A 19,888-nucleotide genomic window follows, 5' to 3' on the forward strand; every position below is an offset into this window, starting at 1 on the left:
CAGCATGTCTAAGGGAAATAAGCCAGGAGCATCATGTCATGTCTGGCTTGGTCTGTGGAGCAGTCTATCTCTGTGAGCACACAAAGTCATGCCAAGAGCAGGGCCAAAGACCAAGGCTGTAGTATTTCTGCCCCTGCCTCCTCCCTGGTGCTCTCTAGCTCTTTTGTGAGGTCCTTGCAAGGACCAGTTCATGTGCCAGTGCATTTGCCTCTCACTGTTGTGAGGTGGTGCATGGAGACTAGTCTCTTGATATTGAACAAGACACAGCATGGTTTTGAAATAACAGCAAGCTACCAGGCTACCAGGCGCAGAAGAGGGTGCTGTGCTGTCTCAAATGGAAGGAAAACTTCATGTGAGTTATCTTAAGTCAGAGAGCCAAAAATGCTCATTCATTTGTAGTAATAATATTTGTTGAACAACTCAAGAGCTTACAGGCTGCCTGGGAATGATGGCTAAGGACCTCAGGACAACCCCCTGAGGTGACTGTGATCAACTGGGGGGAAAAAGCTCTGTTTCCCAGGGTCTCTGCCCCATTCTGCAATGGCATTGGCACAAAACGGATATGGAGGAAGACTCAGTGGAAGTCTGGTCTTTAGAAAGCCATTGACAAAACTGCTTTAAAGCCAATTACCTGGTCATCATTTCAGAAAAAGTTTAAGTTTGAAGGAATAGAGGATTTTTTTTTTTTTAAACTATCTTGCACAGTTGAAAGAAGCAGGTATTCTTTAAGGTCCCCAGACATAGCAACTAGCCTTGGTTTTGCAATGGGTGGGCTGCCAAGATAGCAAGCATCAAAATCACATGGGAAGGGAAGTAATCATAGCCATCTGACTGTTGTGTGTTTCAGATGGGATTCATACGCTCACCTGTGCCCTGATGCTGCTAAACACAGACCTTCATGGCCACGTAAGTAGTGCTCGGAGATGCATCCTTCCTTTTTTCCTTCCCAGTATAGAGGTCTGTCTCGATATGCAGGATGTGTTGCTGAAAAATTGAGATAGGTTGGCAGGGAGTACTCTGACCACCTCCAGGGGGAATTTTGGGTGCCAGGCCCAGACCTGGGGACAGTCCTCTTAGTGTCACTCCACACTCAAGCCAAAGGCTTATCTCCTGCTGACATCAGTTATCTTATATAGGCAAAGGCAATGCAGCTTTCTTCCTAGGACCTGTTGCATGTGTCAGCCCTGTCCCAGAGCTGGAAGGTCATGGAGAGGTCTTCACCACCAGTCTCTGTGGAGCTGGCGAACAGCAGCACCAATTGTGCTGCTACTCCTTGTGGTGCAGATACCTGAGGCTCCCCTCATCCCAGAAACAGTTGCAAGAGAGTCAGTGGTTTCATACAGGTCTAGATTTGATCTGTCCTTCCCAAAACATGAAGTAAGTCCCAGCTGTTCCTTTTCCTCAAGATGTAACAGACAGCCACTGGAGAGTTTCATATCAGAGAGGCCTCTGGCCAAAGAGCAGGGTGAGCAGAGCCCAGTGCTCAAAGGTGTGGACAGATAACAGCAGAGGGTGTTAAGATCTCTCACCACAGTTTAGAGGCTTTTTCAGGCAGCATAGTGTAAAGAGGAGAGCAGAGCGGGAGGAACTGGTTGAGAGAGTCCCTTGGGAGACAATCCTGAAGGGCAAAGGGGTCCAGGAAGGCTGTGCTTTCTTCAAGAAGGAAGTCTTAAAGGCACAGGCGCGGGCTGTCCCCATGTGCCGTAAGACAAACCGGCAGGGAAGACAACCAGCCTGGCTGAACAGGGAGCTTTTGCTGGGACTCAGAAAAAAAGGGAGAGTTTACCACTTTTGGAAGAAGGGGCAGGCAACTCAAGAAGAATACAGGGATCTCATTAGGTCATGCAGAGAGGAAATTAGAAAGGCAAAAGCCCAGCTAGAATTCAATCTGGCCACTGTTGTAAGACATAATAAAAAATGTTTTTACAAATACATTAACAACAAAGAGATAGCCAAGGAGAATCTCCATCCTTTATTGGATGCGGGGGGGAACATTGCCACCAAGGATGAGGAAAAGGCTGAGGTACTTAATGCCTTTTTTGCCTCAGTCTTTAATAGCCAGACCAGTTATCCCCAGGGTATTCCACCCCCTGAGCTGGAAGACAGGGATGGAGAGCAGAATGAAGCCCCCATAATCCAGGAGGAAGCAGTTAATGACCTGCCACGCCACCTGGATGCTCACAAGTCTATGGGTCTAGATGGAATCCACCAGAGAGTAATGAGAGAACTGGCAGAGGAGCTTGCCAAGCCACTTTCCATCATCTATTAGCAGTCCTGGTTAACAGGGGAGGTCCCAGACAACTGGAGGCTTGCCAGTGTGACACCCATCTACAAGAAGGGCCGCAAGGAGGATCTGGGGAACTACAGGCCTGTCAGCCTGACCTCGGTACTGGGAAAGATTGTGGAGTGGTTCATCTTGAGTACACTCAACAGGCATGTGCACGTCAACCAGGGGACCAGGCCCAGCCAGCATGGGTTCATGAAAGGCAGGTCCTGCTTGACCAACCTGATCTCCTTCTGTGACCTGGTGATGTGCCTGGTGGATGAGGGAAAGGCTGTGGTTGTCATCTACCTGGACTTCAGTAAAGCCTTTGACACCGTCTCCCACAGCGTTCTCCTAACGAAGCTGGTGGCTCATGGCTTAGGCAGGTGTACTCTTTGCTGGGTAAAAAACTGGCTGGGTGGCCAAGCCCAGAGAGTTGTGGTGAATGGAGTTAAGTCCAGTTGGCAACCGGTCACAGGTGGTGTTCCCCAGGGCTCAGTTTTGGGGCTAGTCTTGTTTAATATCTTTGTCAACCATCTGGATGAGGGGATTGAGTACGCCCTCAGTAAGTTTGCAGATGACACCAAATTGGGTGGGAGTGTTAATCTGCTCGAGGGTAGGAAGGCCCTGGCAGAGGGACCTGGACAGGCTGGATCGATGGGCCAAGGTCAATTGTATGAGGTTCAACAAGGCCAAGTGTCAGGTCCTGCACTTCGGTCACAACAACCCCATGCAATGCAACAGGCTCGGGGAAGGGTGGCTGGAAAGCTGCCCGGCAGAAAAGGACCTGGGGGTGTTGGTCAACAGCTGGCTGAATATGATCTAGCAGTGTGCCCAGGTGGCCAAGAAGGCCAACAGCATCCTGGCTTGTATCAGGAATAGTGTGGCCAGCAGGAGCAGGGAGGTGATTGTCCCCCTGTACTTGGCACTGGTGAGGCCGCACCTCAAATACTGTGTCCAGTTTTGGGCCTCTCAGTACAAGAAGGACATTGAGGTGCTGGAGTGTGTCCAGAGAAGGGCAACAAAGCTGGTGAAGGGTCTGGAGAGCAAGTCTTATGAGGAGCGGCTGAGGGCATCATAGAATCATAGAATGCTTTGGGTTGGAAGGGACCTTTAGAGGTGATCTAGCCCAATCCCCCTGCAGTGAGCAGGGACAGCTTTAACTAGATCAGGTTGCTCAGAGCCCCATCCAACCTGACCTTGAATGTTTCCAGGGATGGGGCCTCCACTATCTCTCTGGGCAAGCTGTTCCAGTGCTTCACCACCCTCATTGTAAAACATTTCTTTCTTAAGTCTAGTCTAAATCTATTCTTCTTTAGTTTAAATCCATTATTCCATGTCCTGTCACAACAGGCCTTGCTGAAAAGATTCTCCCCATCCTTCCTGTAGGGCCCCTTTAAGTACTGTAAGGTTGCAATAAGGTCTCCTCATGGCCTTCTCTTCTCCAGGCTGAACAACCCCAACTCTCTCAGCCTGGCCTCATAGGAGAGGTGCTCCAGCCCTCGGATCTGGGATTGCTTAGTGTGGTGAAGAGGAGGCTGAAAGGAGGTTGTAGTGAGGTGGGTGTTGGTCTCTTCTCCCAAGTAGTTAGTGATAGGACGAGAGGAAATGGCCTCAAGCTGTGTCAGGGGAGGTTTAGATTGGATATTAGGAGAAATTTCTTTACTGAAAGAGTGGTCAAGAATTGGAACAGGCTGCTCAGAGAGGTGCTGGAGTCATCATCCCTGGAGGTGTTAAAAAAATGTGTAGATGTGGCACTTTAGGACATGGTTTAGTAGGCATGGTGGTGTTGGGTTGAGGGTTGGACTGATGATCTTAGAGATCCTTTCCAACCTTAGTGATTCCTAGTTTTACTTTCATTAAAAAACTAATCCAGTCACCATGCCAGGAAACATGCAATTAATTATTACTCTGCCCTTAATTGGTTTAGTGGTGGACTTGGTAGTGTTAGGCTGATGGTTGGACTTGATGATCTTAAAGGTCTTTTCCAAGCTAAATGATTTTATGATTCTATGATTCTATGAAAAATAACTGCAGAGGGGAGATGGGACTGGGCATAGGGGACAGCACTGGAACATTGTGTACCCTTGGAGACCCTGCCATAGCATGTATCTGTGAGTCTGCATGGACTCTGCCCAGCTCAGTGCTATGGACGGCTGTAGCACCATTGACCCAGATCTCCTCCCTGCTCTCCAGCCTTATGGTGCAGGCATAGAGCATGGCTGTGAGCCTCAGGGCGCTGTGCCCCCCTGACGGGGTAGATGGGCTCCTCAAGTCTCAGGTCACTGAAGTACCTCCTTTCATAGCCCCCCTGAGAGCTCAGACCTGGAGCCACAGACTCCCCTGAACTTGTGTGAAGACGAAGTAGGCCTGGGGGGATGGCATATTATAGCAGTCTGTGCATGTGAAACTTACACACCCTTTTTCTGCCCCACAATCCTATGATTTCCAAGCTGTACCATCAGCGTCCTCTTCTGCCTCCAGCTGTTAACAATTTGTTGTGCATCTGTGGAGACTTGCCCTGATTTTCTCTTCATTAGCCTGTTAATGAGTGGACAGTAGGCCATAACCTAGTTCTTTTTTTGCATACTGGTTTATAATCATCTTTGAGAGGAGCCTTTTTCTATGGGAGCGGGAAGAGGACACTACCTGAGTGCTCTTCACCTATGATGGCAAAGATGCAAAGGCCACCAGCTTCACCGGTGCCATCCTGACAGTCCACCTGGGAGACCCTCCCCATCATTACAGCACAGCTACTGCCTTCATGACAGTGGCAAGGTTTGAACACAGCAGTCAGTGAAGGGAATTACTGGTCTCAGCAAGAGCATCCTTTCCAGACGTGCACTGTGGTCTGCACCAAGCTGGTTACAGCTACTGCAGCTTCATTCTTTGGGGAACAGGCAGCCTATGATGAGCATTACATTGGCCGCTAGGTCCATTCCCACCCACATGGCTGCCAGTAACATGTCTAGGCAAAGTGTCTCTGCACACGGTGGGATAGCAATGGGGACAGCTTCTGGGAGGGTCTCACACAGCATTCATCCTTCAGCTGAAATGGTTGGAGCCAAGGAAGTATTTTCATCAAAGCATTTCCTGCAACAGCAAAAGCAGCATTGCTGCAGAAGGCAAACTATGCAACTTCACTCCAAAATAACCGTATTTTGTCTAGTTTTTTTAATTTAAAAAAAATCTAAAATATGTCTCTGAGAAGACAGAAATTATTGAAAAGGTCAAAAAAACCCTAAACCTCCAAAACCTTACCTTTTCTGTTTTTCATTGACAAGCTGGCTAAGAGGCCTGGTAAGAAGAAATTATCTCATGCTATCTAGGCAAAGAAAAAATTGCTTTCTTTTGACCAGGTATAGAAATGCCTGAGATTTTCTTTGAAAAATCTCTTTAATTTTCCACATGTGTAACATTAATTTCTTCTTCTCCTTCTCCTCCTTTTTTTTTTTCTTCCTTCTGCTCCTGGAACCTCTCTTTCCGCTCTTTAACCCTTTACCAGGTGGTAAGTGCAGTCGTGTAGTGTTTTGCTTTAAAGCACTGGCATTTGACTTGTTTTCTTTTTGTGTTAAAAAAAAAAAAAGGATTTTTGTTGTCTGGATTCCTAAGTGGTTGTTCAGTGTCCTTCACTACTTAGCAACCCATTAGCAGCTGATATGCATCACATGAAATTCTCCTTGTGTAAAGAAACCTCCATAAACTGCAGTGTACCTGGGATTGTGTGACTTGACCTCTCACCCCTTTTTGTTAAAGATGCTGTCATGATATTGCATATCACTTTTTATTTTATTTTATTTTTTAATATTGTGTGTGTGTTTCAGTGTTTTACCGTACATTGCCATGGAGTGGGAAATTCCTTTGGTTAGGAAAGGGTGGTTGATGTGTCTCTGTAAAAGGGCAGTTCCCTACAGCAGTGTCTCTAGAATGGGCTAGTTCACCATTCCAGCAGTGACCATCACATATACTGAGTCCAGGCTTAAAAGTAATGAGACTGGTTTTAAAACATGAGATTTGCACTTGGCCACACTGGAGTTTTGCCTTAGTACTGTTGATTTTCTGCCACAGGTGCACTCAGACCCTGTTTCCAAACTGTCCAGAAAACTTGCTGGCTTTAAAATGAGACACTCAATTTTCACAGAATCACCTGGAGTTGGTGTTTAAAAGCCAGCAGTCACCAACAAATATTACAAGCCTTGTAGTATAATCTAGGTTGTTGCAACTCTCTACTTTGCTCTGCTGGTGCTGTTTGAGCTCTGGGAGATCTTATGACAAAGTAAGTTACTCCTCTGCTCCATCTCTGCCTCTTGGAGACAAAGCTTTGGGATATCTCCTTTTGAACAATCAACGTTATCCCTCCTTGTTCAGAACTGCTGGCCATGGAAGGACAGTGACAAATCAACACCTATGCATCACCAGCACTCATGGTTGCATTTTGGTACTTTAGCAAAGCCCAGCTTCTGGTGTCACATTGTAATGTGACAAGCTTTAGCGTTTGTTCAAAAAGCAGGCCAGCAGCTCTCATGGTTACTGAACAAAGCTTGAAATGGGATGCCTGGCAGCTCCTAACTCCACATGTCCATCTCTATTAATCTTACAAACCCTGTGATATTCTCCTTACGCCAAGCTTATGGTTTGGTGTTAGCAATACTGCTGTGTTAGTAGCACTGGGAGAGCTGAAGAGCTCTGACATAGGAGCAGCTGCTGGCATCACCTGCAGAGTGACATCAGTCTGCCCACAGCAGTTTTGTGTGGCCCAGGGGTCACTGGTACCCAAAGTTTGCATGTGTGTTCCCTGCAGTGGGGTGATTTTGTTTCTGCAGCCTAGTACACATCCACAACCAGATCCCTTGGTCCAGTCAGATCAATGACCCTGACATAATGCTGAAGCATAAATGAAGTTGTTTGGGGTTTTCCCCCTGCAGACGAGTATGTGGGAGAGGTCAAAAGAGCCTGAATAAAGGCAGGCCTGCTAAGGGCATGATGCTCATGCTGGGGAGCTCACAGGAGATGTACTCCACTCACCAGTTTGCAGCTGAGATGTTTGGTGCCTGGGGCCTCCAGCCCAGAAGCTCAAGTGGTTTAATACCTCACAGAGGGAGTACTGGGGAGAGCACCCCAGATAGCCACCCTTCATGGCCTCTGACCCCCAGGAACCTGCTTCTCCTCCTTGGGCTTTCACATGGCACCTGCTTTTCCCACTGAGCACCCAGCTCCATACTCACCTGCCCAGCCTCTTAATGCTGGGACTTGGCAACAGCCAAGGAATGCCAGACTACAGCCCAGAGTCTTCTGGAGGTGGATAGAGCTACCCTGCATACTTCAGGAGGTGGTCTGTGATCATCTTGGGTGAGTCAACAGTAGCAGATGGCTGATGCCCAGAGGAGGCAAGAACCCAACTGTAAACAGGAGAGTTACACTGGGTTGAAACAATGGGACAGCAAGATCAGCGCTGTCTGCCCACCATCAGATCAATCTCATCCTTCCTAATTTATTCTTATGCACTCTAGCCACCATCATGTACCTTATCGCTGCATCTCTCCATTCTCACAGACTGTCTGCACCCATCCACCTCCATTCATCCTTTCCCATACTGTCTCTACCCATTCATCTAACTATCCATCCCTTCTCATCTATTTAATCCACTGTTCAGTCACTTTTGCTCTCCATCCAAGTGTACCATGGTGCTAGCTGATTGTCTGACAGTGATTTCTCATGCTTTGCTGCATGGCCTGGAGCAAGCAAAGATGGGATGAAGTTCTTTTCTGTCAGGGGGACATATCAGGAATAGTAGCCATGTATGGCTGTGAAGCAGCCTTGCTGGCTTGTTCTATTGCTGGTAAGTGACTGATGCACCACATAAAAGCAAAGTGCTCCCAATCTGTGTGGCTGGCCAGAAATGAAGATGCATCTCCCTACCCAGAGGTCCCAGTTCAGCAAGGGACATAGAACATCTGAACAGTGAAATTTGAGGTGTGCGGATACATTCCCCTGAAGATTACACCCATATGTGATTATCTTGCTGAATCAGCAAGATGGCCTACTGCGTAAGAAGGCAGCACACTGTGCCCTCATAGTGGCCCTTTCTGGAGTTGTTCCTGGGATGCCCCATACTTGCTAAATACTGTTGCAGTGTCTGAAAGCTTAGGCAGTCCCTGGTGCTGGTGCCATTGATAATGAGGCACTTGTGATCATGGAACTGTTTCTTTGCAAGTGTTGACCAAGTGAAGCTGCAAAGTCCAAGTCCTGGAGTGGTTTTTTTGTTTTCTCTATTCAGCTGATGTTGATTTGGAGGCACTGGCAGGGCTTTGTATTTAAGTGGCTGGCTCCAGCCCATTTCTCAAAGCAGCAAGCTGAAGTGTTAAGATATTGTTGACTTGAGATTGTATTGTGTTGGAGCCACCCCAGCATCCTGTGCTCACTCCTACTGACAGACAGCCTGAATCCTTCCCCTGACTCTGCAGTGCATCAGCAACCTTGTCCAACAAGCTGGTTCACAGTATTAGCATCCTTGCTGGAGTTTTCTCATCACGTCTTCTGGTTGTCAGAGTAAGGGTATGTTTTCATCCTTCTTAATTGCTCAGCAATTAGCTGCTTTCCCACAGTGTGGCTGCTGTCTCAGTTTGAGCTCAGAGATCTTCTTGTGCAAGAGAAAGAGACAGATCACAGAACAAAAAAGAAGCCATCCCCTGGGATTAATATATGTCCTGGATGCAATATGCGAGAAACCCAAAGAAGGGCCTGCAAGGCTGGTAACTTGTGCCACTTTATCTCACTGTATCCACTCACTTCCTAAAATGTGTTGCCCTCTGCAATCCTTGCTGGATTGCTACAACAAGATTTCTGCAGGCAGAAAGACTTCTGTGTGCTCTGCTTTCCTGCCTCAAAGCAGGGGTTGAAGTAGTCACCTTCTGTCTGTGCAAAGTAATTTGGTGCCTTAAGGTCTCAGGAAACATACGTATCTCACCTCCAAACACCCTCCCTCGTGAAGGTTTGTTACTGCTTTTTTTTAATGCACTCTCTCACCCTCCTTCCTTTCTGCATCCACACGCCATTGTGCTGCTGGCTTTTTTTTTTTTTTTTTTTTTGGCTATAATTCACCAGCCAGCAAGTACACAAATTTCTCTTCCCTCTGCTGAAAAATCAGCATGTCTTCAGGTTTCCCTGCAGCTCTTCTGCAGCTAGTACACCCAGTGAGCACTAGCTGGCAGTAGCCTCTAGCTATGGGGGGCCAGTTATGGACATCAGCCATGGGGGTCCCCTGTGAGAAAGCAAAGATGGCTGAGCCTCGTGTTGTGCTGCACTGTGTCCCCAGGCACTGCAGATTTGAACCAGTGCTTTATTCCTCTTTTCCTTTGATCTCTCAAGGGTGCCAGCTCATCTGGAGCTGGCACCGGCAGGAGGCATAATTAAGAGTATCAGACAGAGCTGCTCAAAGGCAGCGCTGGCTCCCTGTGTAGCCAAAGAGTATGTCTGCACATACAGATGGCAGGTAGGGGGGCAGCCATTGTGGCTAATCCCAAGGCCTTACTTTGCTGATGCTTTCACTTGGGGAGAAGCCTCCAGGTCATCTGTTGTGGATGTTTGTGGGCAGGGGTTTCTGATGTCAGTCTCTTTCAAGAGGTTATTTTCTTGCACAGAGGACACATCTTGCCCTGCAGGGCACCTCCTATATCATCTGCTGCAGCTTCACCCCCTCTCAGTGACCCAGTGAGGCCCTCTTTCTTCTTCACTGAGTCCCTAAGCAGGGTCCTGACTCTGCTGTTCTTGGCCATCCTCCCAGGTCCTCCTGGATGGCTACCCTGTCAATACCTTGATGCAAAGCTTACCCAGTGTGAGGATGCTGTTAGGATCCTTAGGACCGCTGGTGGCAGCTCATGCTCTCCTCTTACTAATTCCATTCCACTCCATGTGATGTCACCATGGGGTCTGTCCTTGGGGACTTCAGGGTGTGAAGGCTGCAATAGGACATGGCACTGGAGGTACCTATCTTTCCTTTGTGGTATCAGACTCCTTTTTCTAAACCCTGCAATTCCCACTGACTGCTCCACGCTTCTGCTCCAGTCCTTTGGAGAGGTACGATTGCAGGGGGAGGCTTGGAAAAAGGCTGCCTGCCTCCAGCCCATCAGCCCTTGCAGGGTGAGAAAGTGACTCACTTGGCTATGGTGAGGGGTAAAGGGTTTGGAAAGATGCCACAGACTGGTATCAGGGATGCCAGATGACCTGGCAGCATCAGAACCTAATAGTCTTAGTTGATGATGAGTGTGTTCCAGGTTGCAAGATTCTCCCATTGTACGTGTATTGCCTTCACATGCCACAGCACTCAGGTTCATGAAGTACCAGTAGCTGGATCATGTCTCTTCGTAATCGCAATCAGAAATAACAGTTTCCATGAAGGACAAGTCATTGGCCAATGCTCACTGTCCTCAGATGCTGACACTGCCTGCTTACACAATTTCACACATGGCAAGCTTGGAGACCCATCCAAGCGTTGCAATTTCAAGGCAGTCAGAGTGCTTATCTTGAGGTTTGAGACACAGACCCTGTACCAGGACCAGCCTGGAGACCAGAGGTGAGATCACTTAGAAAGTTTGGAGCAAAAGCTGGAAAGGTTATTTTCAGGTGTTTTATCTCCACCATTAAAAAAGGTAATTTGAAACACTTGGGTGCTGGCACGAGCAAATAAAGCAAAAAGCCCAATAGAAAATCAGAGCAGAAGACCTTTCAGCTTTGAGTTCTTGGGGCAAACCCAGGTTTCACCACCACTCATTTCTTTGAAAGTGTTGTGGTTTAACGCTAGCCAGCAACTAAGCACCACACAGCCTCTCACTCACTCCCCCTGCCCTGGTGGGATGGGGGAGAGAATTGGAAGAGTAAAGGTGAGAAAACTCATGGGTTGAGATAAAGACAGTTTAATAGGTAAAACAATGGTTTGCATGCATGCAAAGCAAAATAAGGAATCCATTCACTCCTTCCCATCAGCAGGCAGGTGTTCAGCCATCTCCAGGAAAGCAGGGTTCCATCATGTGTAATGGTGACTTCTGAAAATAAACACTGTAACTGTGAATGTCACATCTTCCTTCTTCTTTTTCCAGTTTGTTATTGCTGAGCATGACGTCATATGGTATGGAATATCTCTTTGGTCAGTTGGGGTCAGCTGTCCCAGCTGTGTCCCCTCTCAACTTCTTGTGCGCCCCCAGCCTACTCACTGGTGGGGTGGTGTAAGAAGCAGAAAAGGGTTTGGCTTGTGTAAGTACTGCTCAGCAGTAACTAAAACATCCATGTATTATCAACACTGTTTCTAGCACAAATCCAAAACATAGCCTCATACTAATTTCTGTGAAGAAAATTAACTATCCCAGCCAAAACCAGAACAAAAAGACACTCTCATGAAAGTCAAAACTCTCCAGAAGTTTAATGAGCTGCTGCTTTGCCTTACAGAATATTGGCAAAAAGATGTCGTGTCAACAGTTCATAGCAAACCTGGATGGGCTGAACGATGGGAAGGACTTTGCAAAGGATTTGCTGAAGGTAACGTGATATAAGTAGACAGTGGGATACTGTCATTATTATTGTAGAGACACCTAGTCTTGCTGGGACACTCTGAGCCCTTGAATCAGCATTTTCCAGTGCACAACTCTTTCATTAGAAGAACTGTAGCCCACATGGATAGCTTCTGCTAACATGCAGTGAGCCACCAGAGGTCCGTTCCCTGGTGGTGTTTTGTCCAGATTTGTGTCATATCTGCCCTCAGAGCATACCAGGGGTCCCTCTCGCCAGCAATAGCTCTATGATGCACCAGACAATGCACAGAACAAGGTACTCCCCACTCGCAAATATGACCACCTGGCACTGATACTTTTCTCTGCCTTCATTTCCATGTAATTAGATGAAGTGCTCCAACACAATTAGTTCAGTACCATGGGATATTGGTTAAACACCCTGATGTGAGTATTTTCTCCTTCCACATGGTTTAATACCACCACTGTTGTATGCACCTGCTGCAGGTCCAGCAACCTGACCTGGATTTTGCTGTATGGAAAGAGGTTGAAACGACCAGTGCCACATCAGAGGTTTCACATCGTGCTTTAGATGACACCCTCATGTCCCAGCAGACCTCAGTATGGTCAGGGCCACCTCCACATTCTGCTTTCCTAGCCCATTCCTACTTTTTTCCCAGTGCTCCAGGGAAGCCACTGGAATTTTGCACAGAGGAACTGGAAAAGCTGATCCCCAAGGTCATTCATCTCTCCCCTGCTTCTCAGGGCAGTGTTCAAGCCTCCACTGTCCCTTTCCCCACTCAAGACACTGGAGGTGTCTTGGCATACCCCAGAGTCTTCTACCATCTTTGCGTAGGCCAGGATTCACTCAGGACTAGGCACAGTACTCAAAATTAGTCAAAGGTGTCATATACAGGCTCCTGAGCAAGGCTGGCTGCCAGACATGCTGTTGACATGTCCAGTCCAATACCTAGCATGGTACATACACAAAAAAGGGTGTAGCAGGACAGCAGTTGTCCTGCTCACTGGTGAATACTTCCCCAGGGCAGTTCTGCAAGGAAGGTGTCTCTCCAAGAACACAGACAGGATGTGGAGGAGATGGTCTCCATAATCCAGACATGTCTTCCATGAGAGACACAGCTAATACCATGTTCTTGTTTCAGACACTTTATAACTCCATCAAGAATGAGAAGCTGGAGTGGGCCATGTAAGTATATGTTAAGCATTTGAGAGAGACCGTGTCTTTCAAAATAGCTGACAGGTCTTGAGTCATGTGTTTAGCCCCAGAAGCTCCCAGAACATTTCCTGTCAAGCCCTTAAGCACTGAAGTTCATCCTGTGGGCAAGCTGGGTTTATTTATGGCTTAGACACAAAAGCAGATGGGGAGGTTGGTGGCAGTCTGTGGACATAGGGTCCACAGGAATGATCTAAAGGAAGGGAGTGCCCTCTTTGTTTAGTTTAAACACCTATAAAGTGCTGGTCCCTCTCCAGGTGCTCCAGAGGTCTCTGCACAAGGAGCAAAAGATCTAGGGATATTTTGGTCACTGAGATTTTCCATCTCTTCCACATAGTTTCTTCTGGAAATAGTGTCAGAGGATACTCTACTCAGGCGGGAAGGGACCTTGTGAGATCTCCAGCCAGCTTCCTCCTCAAAGTGTGGTCAACACTGAATTCAGACCAGGATGCTCAGGGCTTTGTTCAGTTTGATCCTGAAAACTTCCAAGGACAGAGAACCCACAGCCCCTCTGGATCCATGAACCAATGCTTATTTATTCTGAGTGTGACATTTTTTTTCTTATCCATTTGAAACTGCTGTTGTTTTGACTTATGCCCCCTGTCGCTTGTCCTCCTACCATGCACCATAGTGAAGAGCATGGCTTTGTCCCCTCAATAACCTCCTCACATATATTGGAAGGCTGTCACGAGGTCCCCCAAAGCCATCTCTTCTCTAGGTTGAACAAGTCCTGTTCCCTTAGTTACTTCTTACATTGCAAGTGCTCCAGCCCCCAGGCATCTTGATGGCCTCTGCTGAACTCTCTCCACCTTGCTGATGCCCTTTCCTGTACTGGGGGTCCAATACTGTTTGCAGTGTCAAGATACAATGCAATGAGCGCAGAGCAGAGGAGGATGATCACTTCTCTTAGCCTCCTCACTGTGCTGCTGTTACACAGCCCAGAATACTCTTGGCCTCTGTTTCTGCCAGGACACACTGGCTGGCTCCTGTTAATCCTGCTGTTCACCAGGAGCCCCAGGGCCTTTTCTGCAGAGCTGCTCCAGTCAGCCCTGGCAGATGCTTCTGCAGGACCACTGCACCTCAGTGCAATACTGGGGTGCTACACTTAGTGAGGCTCCTGTCCCTCTGAGTGGTGACCCTGTACTTCTCATTTTTGTGTTATCCACAAACTCAATGAGATGCACTCTGTCTCCTCCTCCAGATCATCATTTGTTACCCTGAAACAAATCTGGGAACAGCTAGCATGGTGGCCTCCATGACAGGTTCACGCAGCACCTTCCTCAGCCCTTCATCCCCTGCTCTGGTACCCATCCGCTGCCCAGAGCACAGGCCAGGAGCCTCAGCAAGGGGTGTGCTGTGCTTTTCCAGCCCCAATGCCTCCCCACTGCTGCTGTGGGGAAGCCCATGACTGACTTGGGGCCTTAAGCTAACACAGTGGACATCTCTCTCCCCTCCCCTCCCCTCCCCTCCCCTCCCCTCCCCTCCCCTCCCCTCCCCTCCCCTCCCCTCCCCTCCCTTCCCCTCCCCTCCCCTCTCCTCCCCTCCCCTCCCCTCCCCTCCCTTCCCCTCCCCTCCCCTCCCCTCCCCTCCCCTCCCCTCCCCTCCCCTTCCCTTCCCTTCCCTTCCCTTCCCTTCCCTTCCCTTCCCTTCCCTTCCCTTCCCTTCCCTTCCCTTCCCTTCCCTTCCCTTCCCTTCCCTTCCCTTCCCTTCCCTTCCCTTCCCTTCCCTTCCCTTCCCTTCCTTCCCTTCCCTCCCCTCCCCTCCCCTCCCCTCCCCTCCCCTCCCCTCCCCTCCCCTCCCCTCCCCTCCCCTTCCCTTCCCTTCCCTTCCCTTCCCTTCCCTTCCCTTCCCTTCCCTTCCCTTCCCTTCCCTTCCCTTCCCTTCCCTTCCCTTCCCTTCCCTTCCCTTCCCTTCCCTTCCCTTCCCTTCCCTCCCCTCCCCTTCCCTTCCCTCCCCTCCCCTTCCCTTCCCTTCCCTTCCCTTCTTCCCCTTAGCCTCAGACCTCTCTTGTCTCCAGAGTGTCATGCGACTGAGCAGGACCTTCTGGGCCATTAGCTCCATCCTCATATTGTCCTGGCCAGAACAGTGTCTGGAGACGGTTTGATCCTACCTTCCTCCCCAACTACCTGGGCCAAGCTTTGCAGAGCAGGAGCCTCCATTGCCAGCCATGCCCTGATGGCAGCAGTGTTCACTGTGGGCCAGTGTCTCCTTTGGGAGGGACACAGCCAGCTGGTGGCCCTGGAAGGGCAGTGGTTTCTTACCGGATCATGTAGCATTGATTACATTTTAAAAATAATCTTGCGTGCATCTCTGTGAGAGGAAAGCAGCAACGCCAGCTCTGCAGCAGAGGCCGGGTATGCGGGTGGACGTAGTCACAAGAGGGAGCTCTGTAGCTCCGCAGAACGTGCCAGTGGGACGGTTTATGTAAGAGGAGATCAGCCGAAGTGCATCTGTTTGCTGGATGTGGGCAGTGGTTACACAATGCCTGCCAGCACACGCTTCCTGGTTCGGGCACATCCGAGGGATCTCAGCCCCGCGGGCTCCCGCTGCAGCGGTCCAGTTCCAGTCAGCAGCATCCAGCCCCGCTCCTGCACTCCTTCACCCACCCTGCTTGTATCCTTGTAACCTCCCCATTCACCCCACACCAGCCTGGGACCTGCCTTGCCATAGGGTGTCCTGCTTGGTTGCAGATGGACAGGCTGCAACACGGGAGACCTCTCAGCTCCTCTACTGTGGGACAGATGCTCCCTGACGTGGGGTACCTGGTTTTCTTTCAGAGACATAGCACAGAGTCGTAACCTTACACAGGCAAGACCCTCTTCTCCCTGCTTGCCTCTGCCTTCTGTTCTTGTCCATCCCAGGGAATTAAATGGCCTTGCTCACGAAGCCCAACCAGACAGGTATACGACCATCATCCCAGCAGCAAGCAGGAGATCAGAGGGGTCCCTCTGGTGCAGCTCAGAGAACTGAACCCCACTAACTCCCCACCCAGGGATAGTGTCTGGGCTCTGCCTAAGCTCCAGGACTCCTGTGGGTGCTGAGGGATGGCTGAGTAATCATCCTTCTCTTCCAAGAGGTGTCTGATGTTTTGGCCATCTACTTGCTTCAGGTGGGGAAGTGTGGTATTTTACTGCTCACATCCCAGCTAAGTGGATTCATCCCTGGGTCACTGCTCAGCTGAGGTTTGGTCCCAATCTAATCTGCAACCTAAGGTGACCTTTCATACCATTTAGACATTGACATGTATCACACAGGGCAGAAATTCCCCATTTGCTCTCCCTCCTTAATGTCCCAGGGACACTGGGAAATATTACTTCCCATGCAAGTTCTAGTTTCTATGTGCCAGAGTAGGTTTTACTCCAAACAGGAAGAGGCAGGCTTGGTGGAGTCAGTGGACACTTCCCTAAGCTGCTCAGTCCTTGCTGTCCAGGGTCCAGAACCAGGACATCTGTGAGGAGAAGCAGGTTTTATGGAAATTACCAGCATTTTTTGCTCTCTGCTGGCTGACCCTGAGGACACAGATGGGGAGCTGAAGTATAACCTATTCCGCGGTTTGTGTTTTTTGATCAAGTGGCCCATCTTCCTAATGTCTGCAGAGCTTTTGTTCCTCAGAGATGCAGAGGACATTCCTCAAGCTGCTCCAGTATCTAGGAGGCCACACGGGCTGCCTCTCAGAGACTGGGAAACCCCGGTGATACCTGTTCTTCAGCAACAGACCTTAAGCTCTGATTGTAGGGCATAGAATTGGAGACTCTCCCTGTGAAATACTTGTAGTCCTTAGCAGTGGTGTGTCTGCAGTTTCCTGGTGTTCAGACAAGCACCCATTCCCTTACCTGTTTTGACTAACCTCACAGTGGGACCGCTGGGACAGTTACCTGCTACTCATGTTCCTCCCAGCTATGTCCAGATCACCACCATTGGCACACTCTGTGTGTTGCAGTCTTTCTCTGACTAGTCTTGTAATAAATAACTTTCTTTAAAAACAAAGCAGATAGGGCACACTGTGACCCAACCCATGTGTCCTCCACTCAATCTTTTCTCTGACTTTGTTTCCAAGTGATGAGGACGAGTTGAGGAAATCACTCTCGGAGCTGGTAGATGACAAATTTGGAGCCAGTGCGAAGAAAGTGACAAGGATTGTTGACAGCAGCAACCCCTTCCTGGACATCCCCCAAGCACTGAATGCAGTAACCTACAAGCACGGTGTCCTCACGCGTAAAACCCATGCAGACATGGATGGGAAGAGAAGTATGTGTTAACGGGACAGGAGGAGATGTGCCCCAGGCAGTACCAGAGCCTTGCCCTAGCCTTCTACCTGGCTCTCCTGCTGAAGGCATTTCCTCACCACATCCCAGGGAACTCAAGAGAGATCCCTAGATCCATGAGTGCCAGGGCACAGGGAAAGGAGGGTATTTTGAGGCATTTGTAGACAAGAATGTTTTCAGGAGGCCTCAGTCTTCCCTTCTCACTGCCAAGGAACCTATCAGTACCTGTCCCACACAGATAGACCTGGTCTTCCATCCTGCTCATGGGCATAGTCCTGAATCCCACACTCTGAGCAATGGGGTGAAGCTGGTTCCACAACAGTTGTCAACCCCAGCCGTGATCTTGGGGACAGTCTGGTCTTTGAAGCTTTACTCCTGTCCATATTCTGCCATGTGCTGGAAACAGCTATCGTGTGTTGGCTGGGCAACAGGATGCCTCATAGCTCTGCTGTCAGCATATGGGATTACAGGAAAGGTGAAGAAAAATATGTTTGGGAACTGTTCATAAGCAGAGATTAATGAAACCTTGGATAACCCCTTTTGCGAATTGATATGATTGGCCCAGTCACTGCAGCCGATTAGAAGTCTTGAGTAGAGATTACCACTGAAGGTAATCTTGCTTCCAGCCCACACTTCCAGCTTTCTTAATAGCCCACGCCTGGAGGATCAGCTGTCTTGTAGTGATGTAGACAGCTCCTCTCACCTCCTGCCCCTCTCAAGCTTCCAGCAAGCTCTCTATCCCCAAGTCCATCAAGACGGCTGATGGTAATGCTCCCTCCTCAGTGGAACAGAAGCTGCCTTATCCAGGGTATGTCTGCCTAACTCATCTGAAGCAGAGGAGCTTGGGGAATGTCTCTGCTCCCCAAGCATTTAGTCCAAGGAACATGAACCTGGGTTTGGAGGAGCAGAGACTTCCTGCACGTGTCCACTGGTACCCCTATGCCAGCTCATCTCTGGTTTTGACCTGCTTGTGTTCCTGCTGGGAGGCTGCATCTCCCAACCCATGTCTCTCAAACACATGTCCCTGAAGACAAGCCACTCATAAGCAATAGCTTGGAGGTGTATGAGGTCTGGGCATCAGTGCATGCCTGTGGTGGGTCAGAAGAAGGGTTGGTTTTGCCAGAAATGTGAAGGTCAAGCAGCAGTGGCAGAAGCAGACGTGTATAATTAAATGTTCTTCCTTTTTTAGCTCCCAGAGGAAGAAGAGGTTGGAAGAAATTTTATGCTGTGCTTAAAGGGACCGTCCTTTATTTACAAAAGGTAACCATGGTGGACTATCCCATTTGCTGTTTCATGCTGTCTCCAAAGCAGTCATGCTGTCCTAAGCAGGAGACCCATAGATGCAAGTAGAAGTGAATCCATGTTCTGATGCATGCATGGACATCTGTAGAGCTCCTCCAAGAGACCAGTACACAGAACTGGAGGATGCTGTCATCTTTGGTGATGGTGTTCATGCTAAGGACACTATTGACAGCATCAAAAGAGGGCCGTACAGGAAGAAGTATGAAAGAGGGAACATTGAGGCAAGATTTCTGCAGAAATGTCCCAGCACATAGGAGCTGTTAGGGAGGATGAATGAACAGGTGATATGGAATAGGTGAAGTAGGATGTTGGTGAGACATGCAATAGGAAGCTGAAGAGGCAGAGCATCAGACCAGTCTTATCCTGCCTATTGTTTTATTTGCTGGCATAGATCTGATTATGAGCAGCTTCACTGAGTCTGGTATGGACCATGCTTAAAGTTTCTCTTCTCCTTCAAGACCTTGCTGAGCTGGGTCTTTCCATGGGTTGCCAGTGACACTTTCTGCCTCTCTTCATCTCTGTTCATTCTGTAGCCACCTCTAGTCAACACAAGTATAAATCCCAGGTCCTCATGGGAGGCAAAGTCACCATAGAAGAGCTTCCCTGCATGCTATAGCGCTCAGATCTCTGCCTTTCAAGACACTTGGATGCTTGGAGGATTTCCACAGATAGTATTTTCTGTGGGAAAATCCAAGGAGCCTGGATAGGGGCTCACTTGAATGTCAGTGTGAGCCAGCCAGGGATGCCAAATGTCCGTTCATCATGCAACAGCATAACCCACTGAACTAGGTCTGAACTACCTTAGTAGCACATGCTGTACAATAACCCATTGAGCTCACCTTGCTGGAACAGCACTCCCTGTGGGTAGATGTTCTTATGTACTGCAGTATTATCTCCAAAGCAATGAGAGTAAACAAACATTGGATTATATAAGAAAGGCAGAAAGATCCTCAGGGCAGCATGGAATTATGACTCGGAGCTCGTAGCACACCCTAATGATTCTTGTGATTTGCCAGATTCTATGGCACATGTTACAAAGCCAACAGAAATCTGGCAGCTGAAAGTAATTTGCAGTATGGGTTGCTCTTAGCCAAGTGGTATTTTTACACCCTTGCCACTCTCTCCTGCAGCTGAGGGAAGCTGCAGCATAAAGGAGAGCCCAGATCTTCTCCAGCCCTCTAAGTGTGGCATTCTTCAAGTCAGTGGCACTCTTCTTACATCTCAGTCTGTTGTCTCATTACAAGTCTCCACATGGAGTTCCCCAAAGAGGTCCTCATGCTGACTATGGGTGATGCATGAGGATTTAACTTGTACAGAGCTACCA

At 48.9% G+C, this 19,888-nt stretch overlaps 1 protein-coding gene across 2 annotated transcripts in view; it reads left to right on the top strand.

Annotated features, from left to right (window-relative positions):
* The window catches only part of PSD2 (pleckstrin and Sec7 domain containing 2), a 50,226-nt gene that overhangs the window by 20,951 nt on the left and 9,387 nt on the right, over positions 1-19,888 (top strand). The window contains exons 6-11 of one of the 2 annotated variants that reach the window (XM_075714992.1): positions 848-906; positions 2,742-2,744; positions 11,705-11,794; positions 12,927-12,970; positions 17,055-17,245; positions 18,452-18,522. In XM_075714992.1, the coding sequence (XP_075571107.1) occupies positions 848-906; positions 2,742-2,744; positions 11,705-11,794; positions 12,927-12,970; positions 17,055-17,245; positions 18,452-18,522 (458 nt within the window). The remainder of the gene's footprint in view (positions 1-847; positions 907-2,741; positions 2,745-11,704; positions 11,795-12,926; positions 12,971-17,054; positions 17,246-18,451; positions 18,523-19,888) is intronic. The other variant, XM_075714993.1, reaches the window with a different exon arrangement.

Source organism: Pelecanus crispus, chromosome 8 (assembly GCF_030463565.1).
Source record: "Pelecanus crispus isolate bPelCri1 chromosome 8, bPelCri1.pri, whole genome shotgun sequence".
NCBI lineage: Eukaryota > Metazoa > Chordata > Aves > Pelecaniformes > Pelecanidae > Pelecanus > Pelecanus crispus.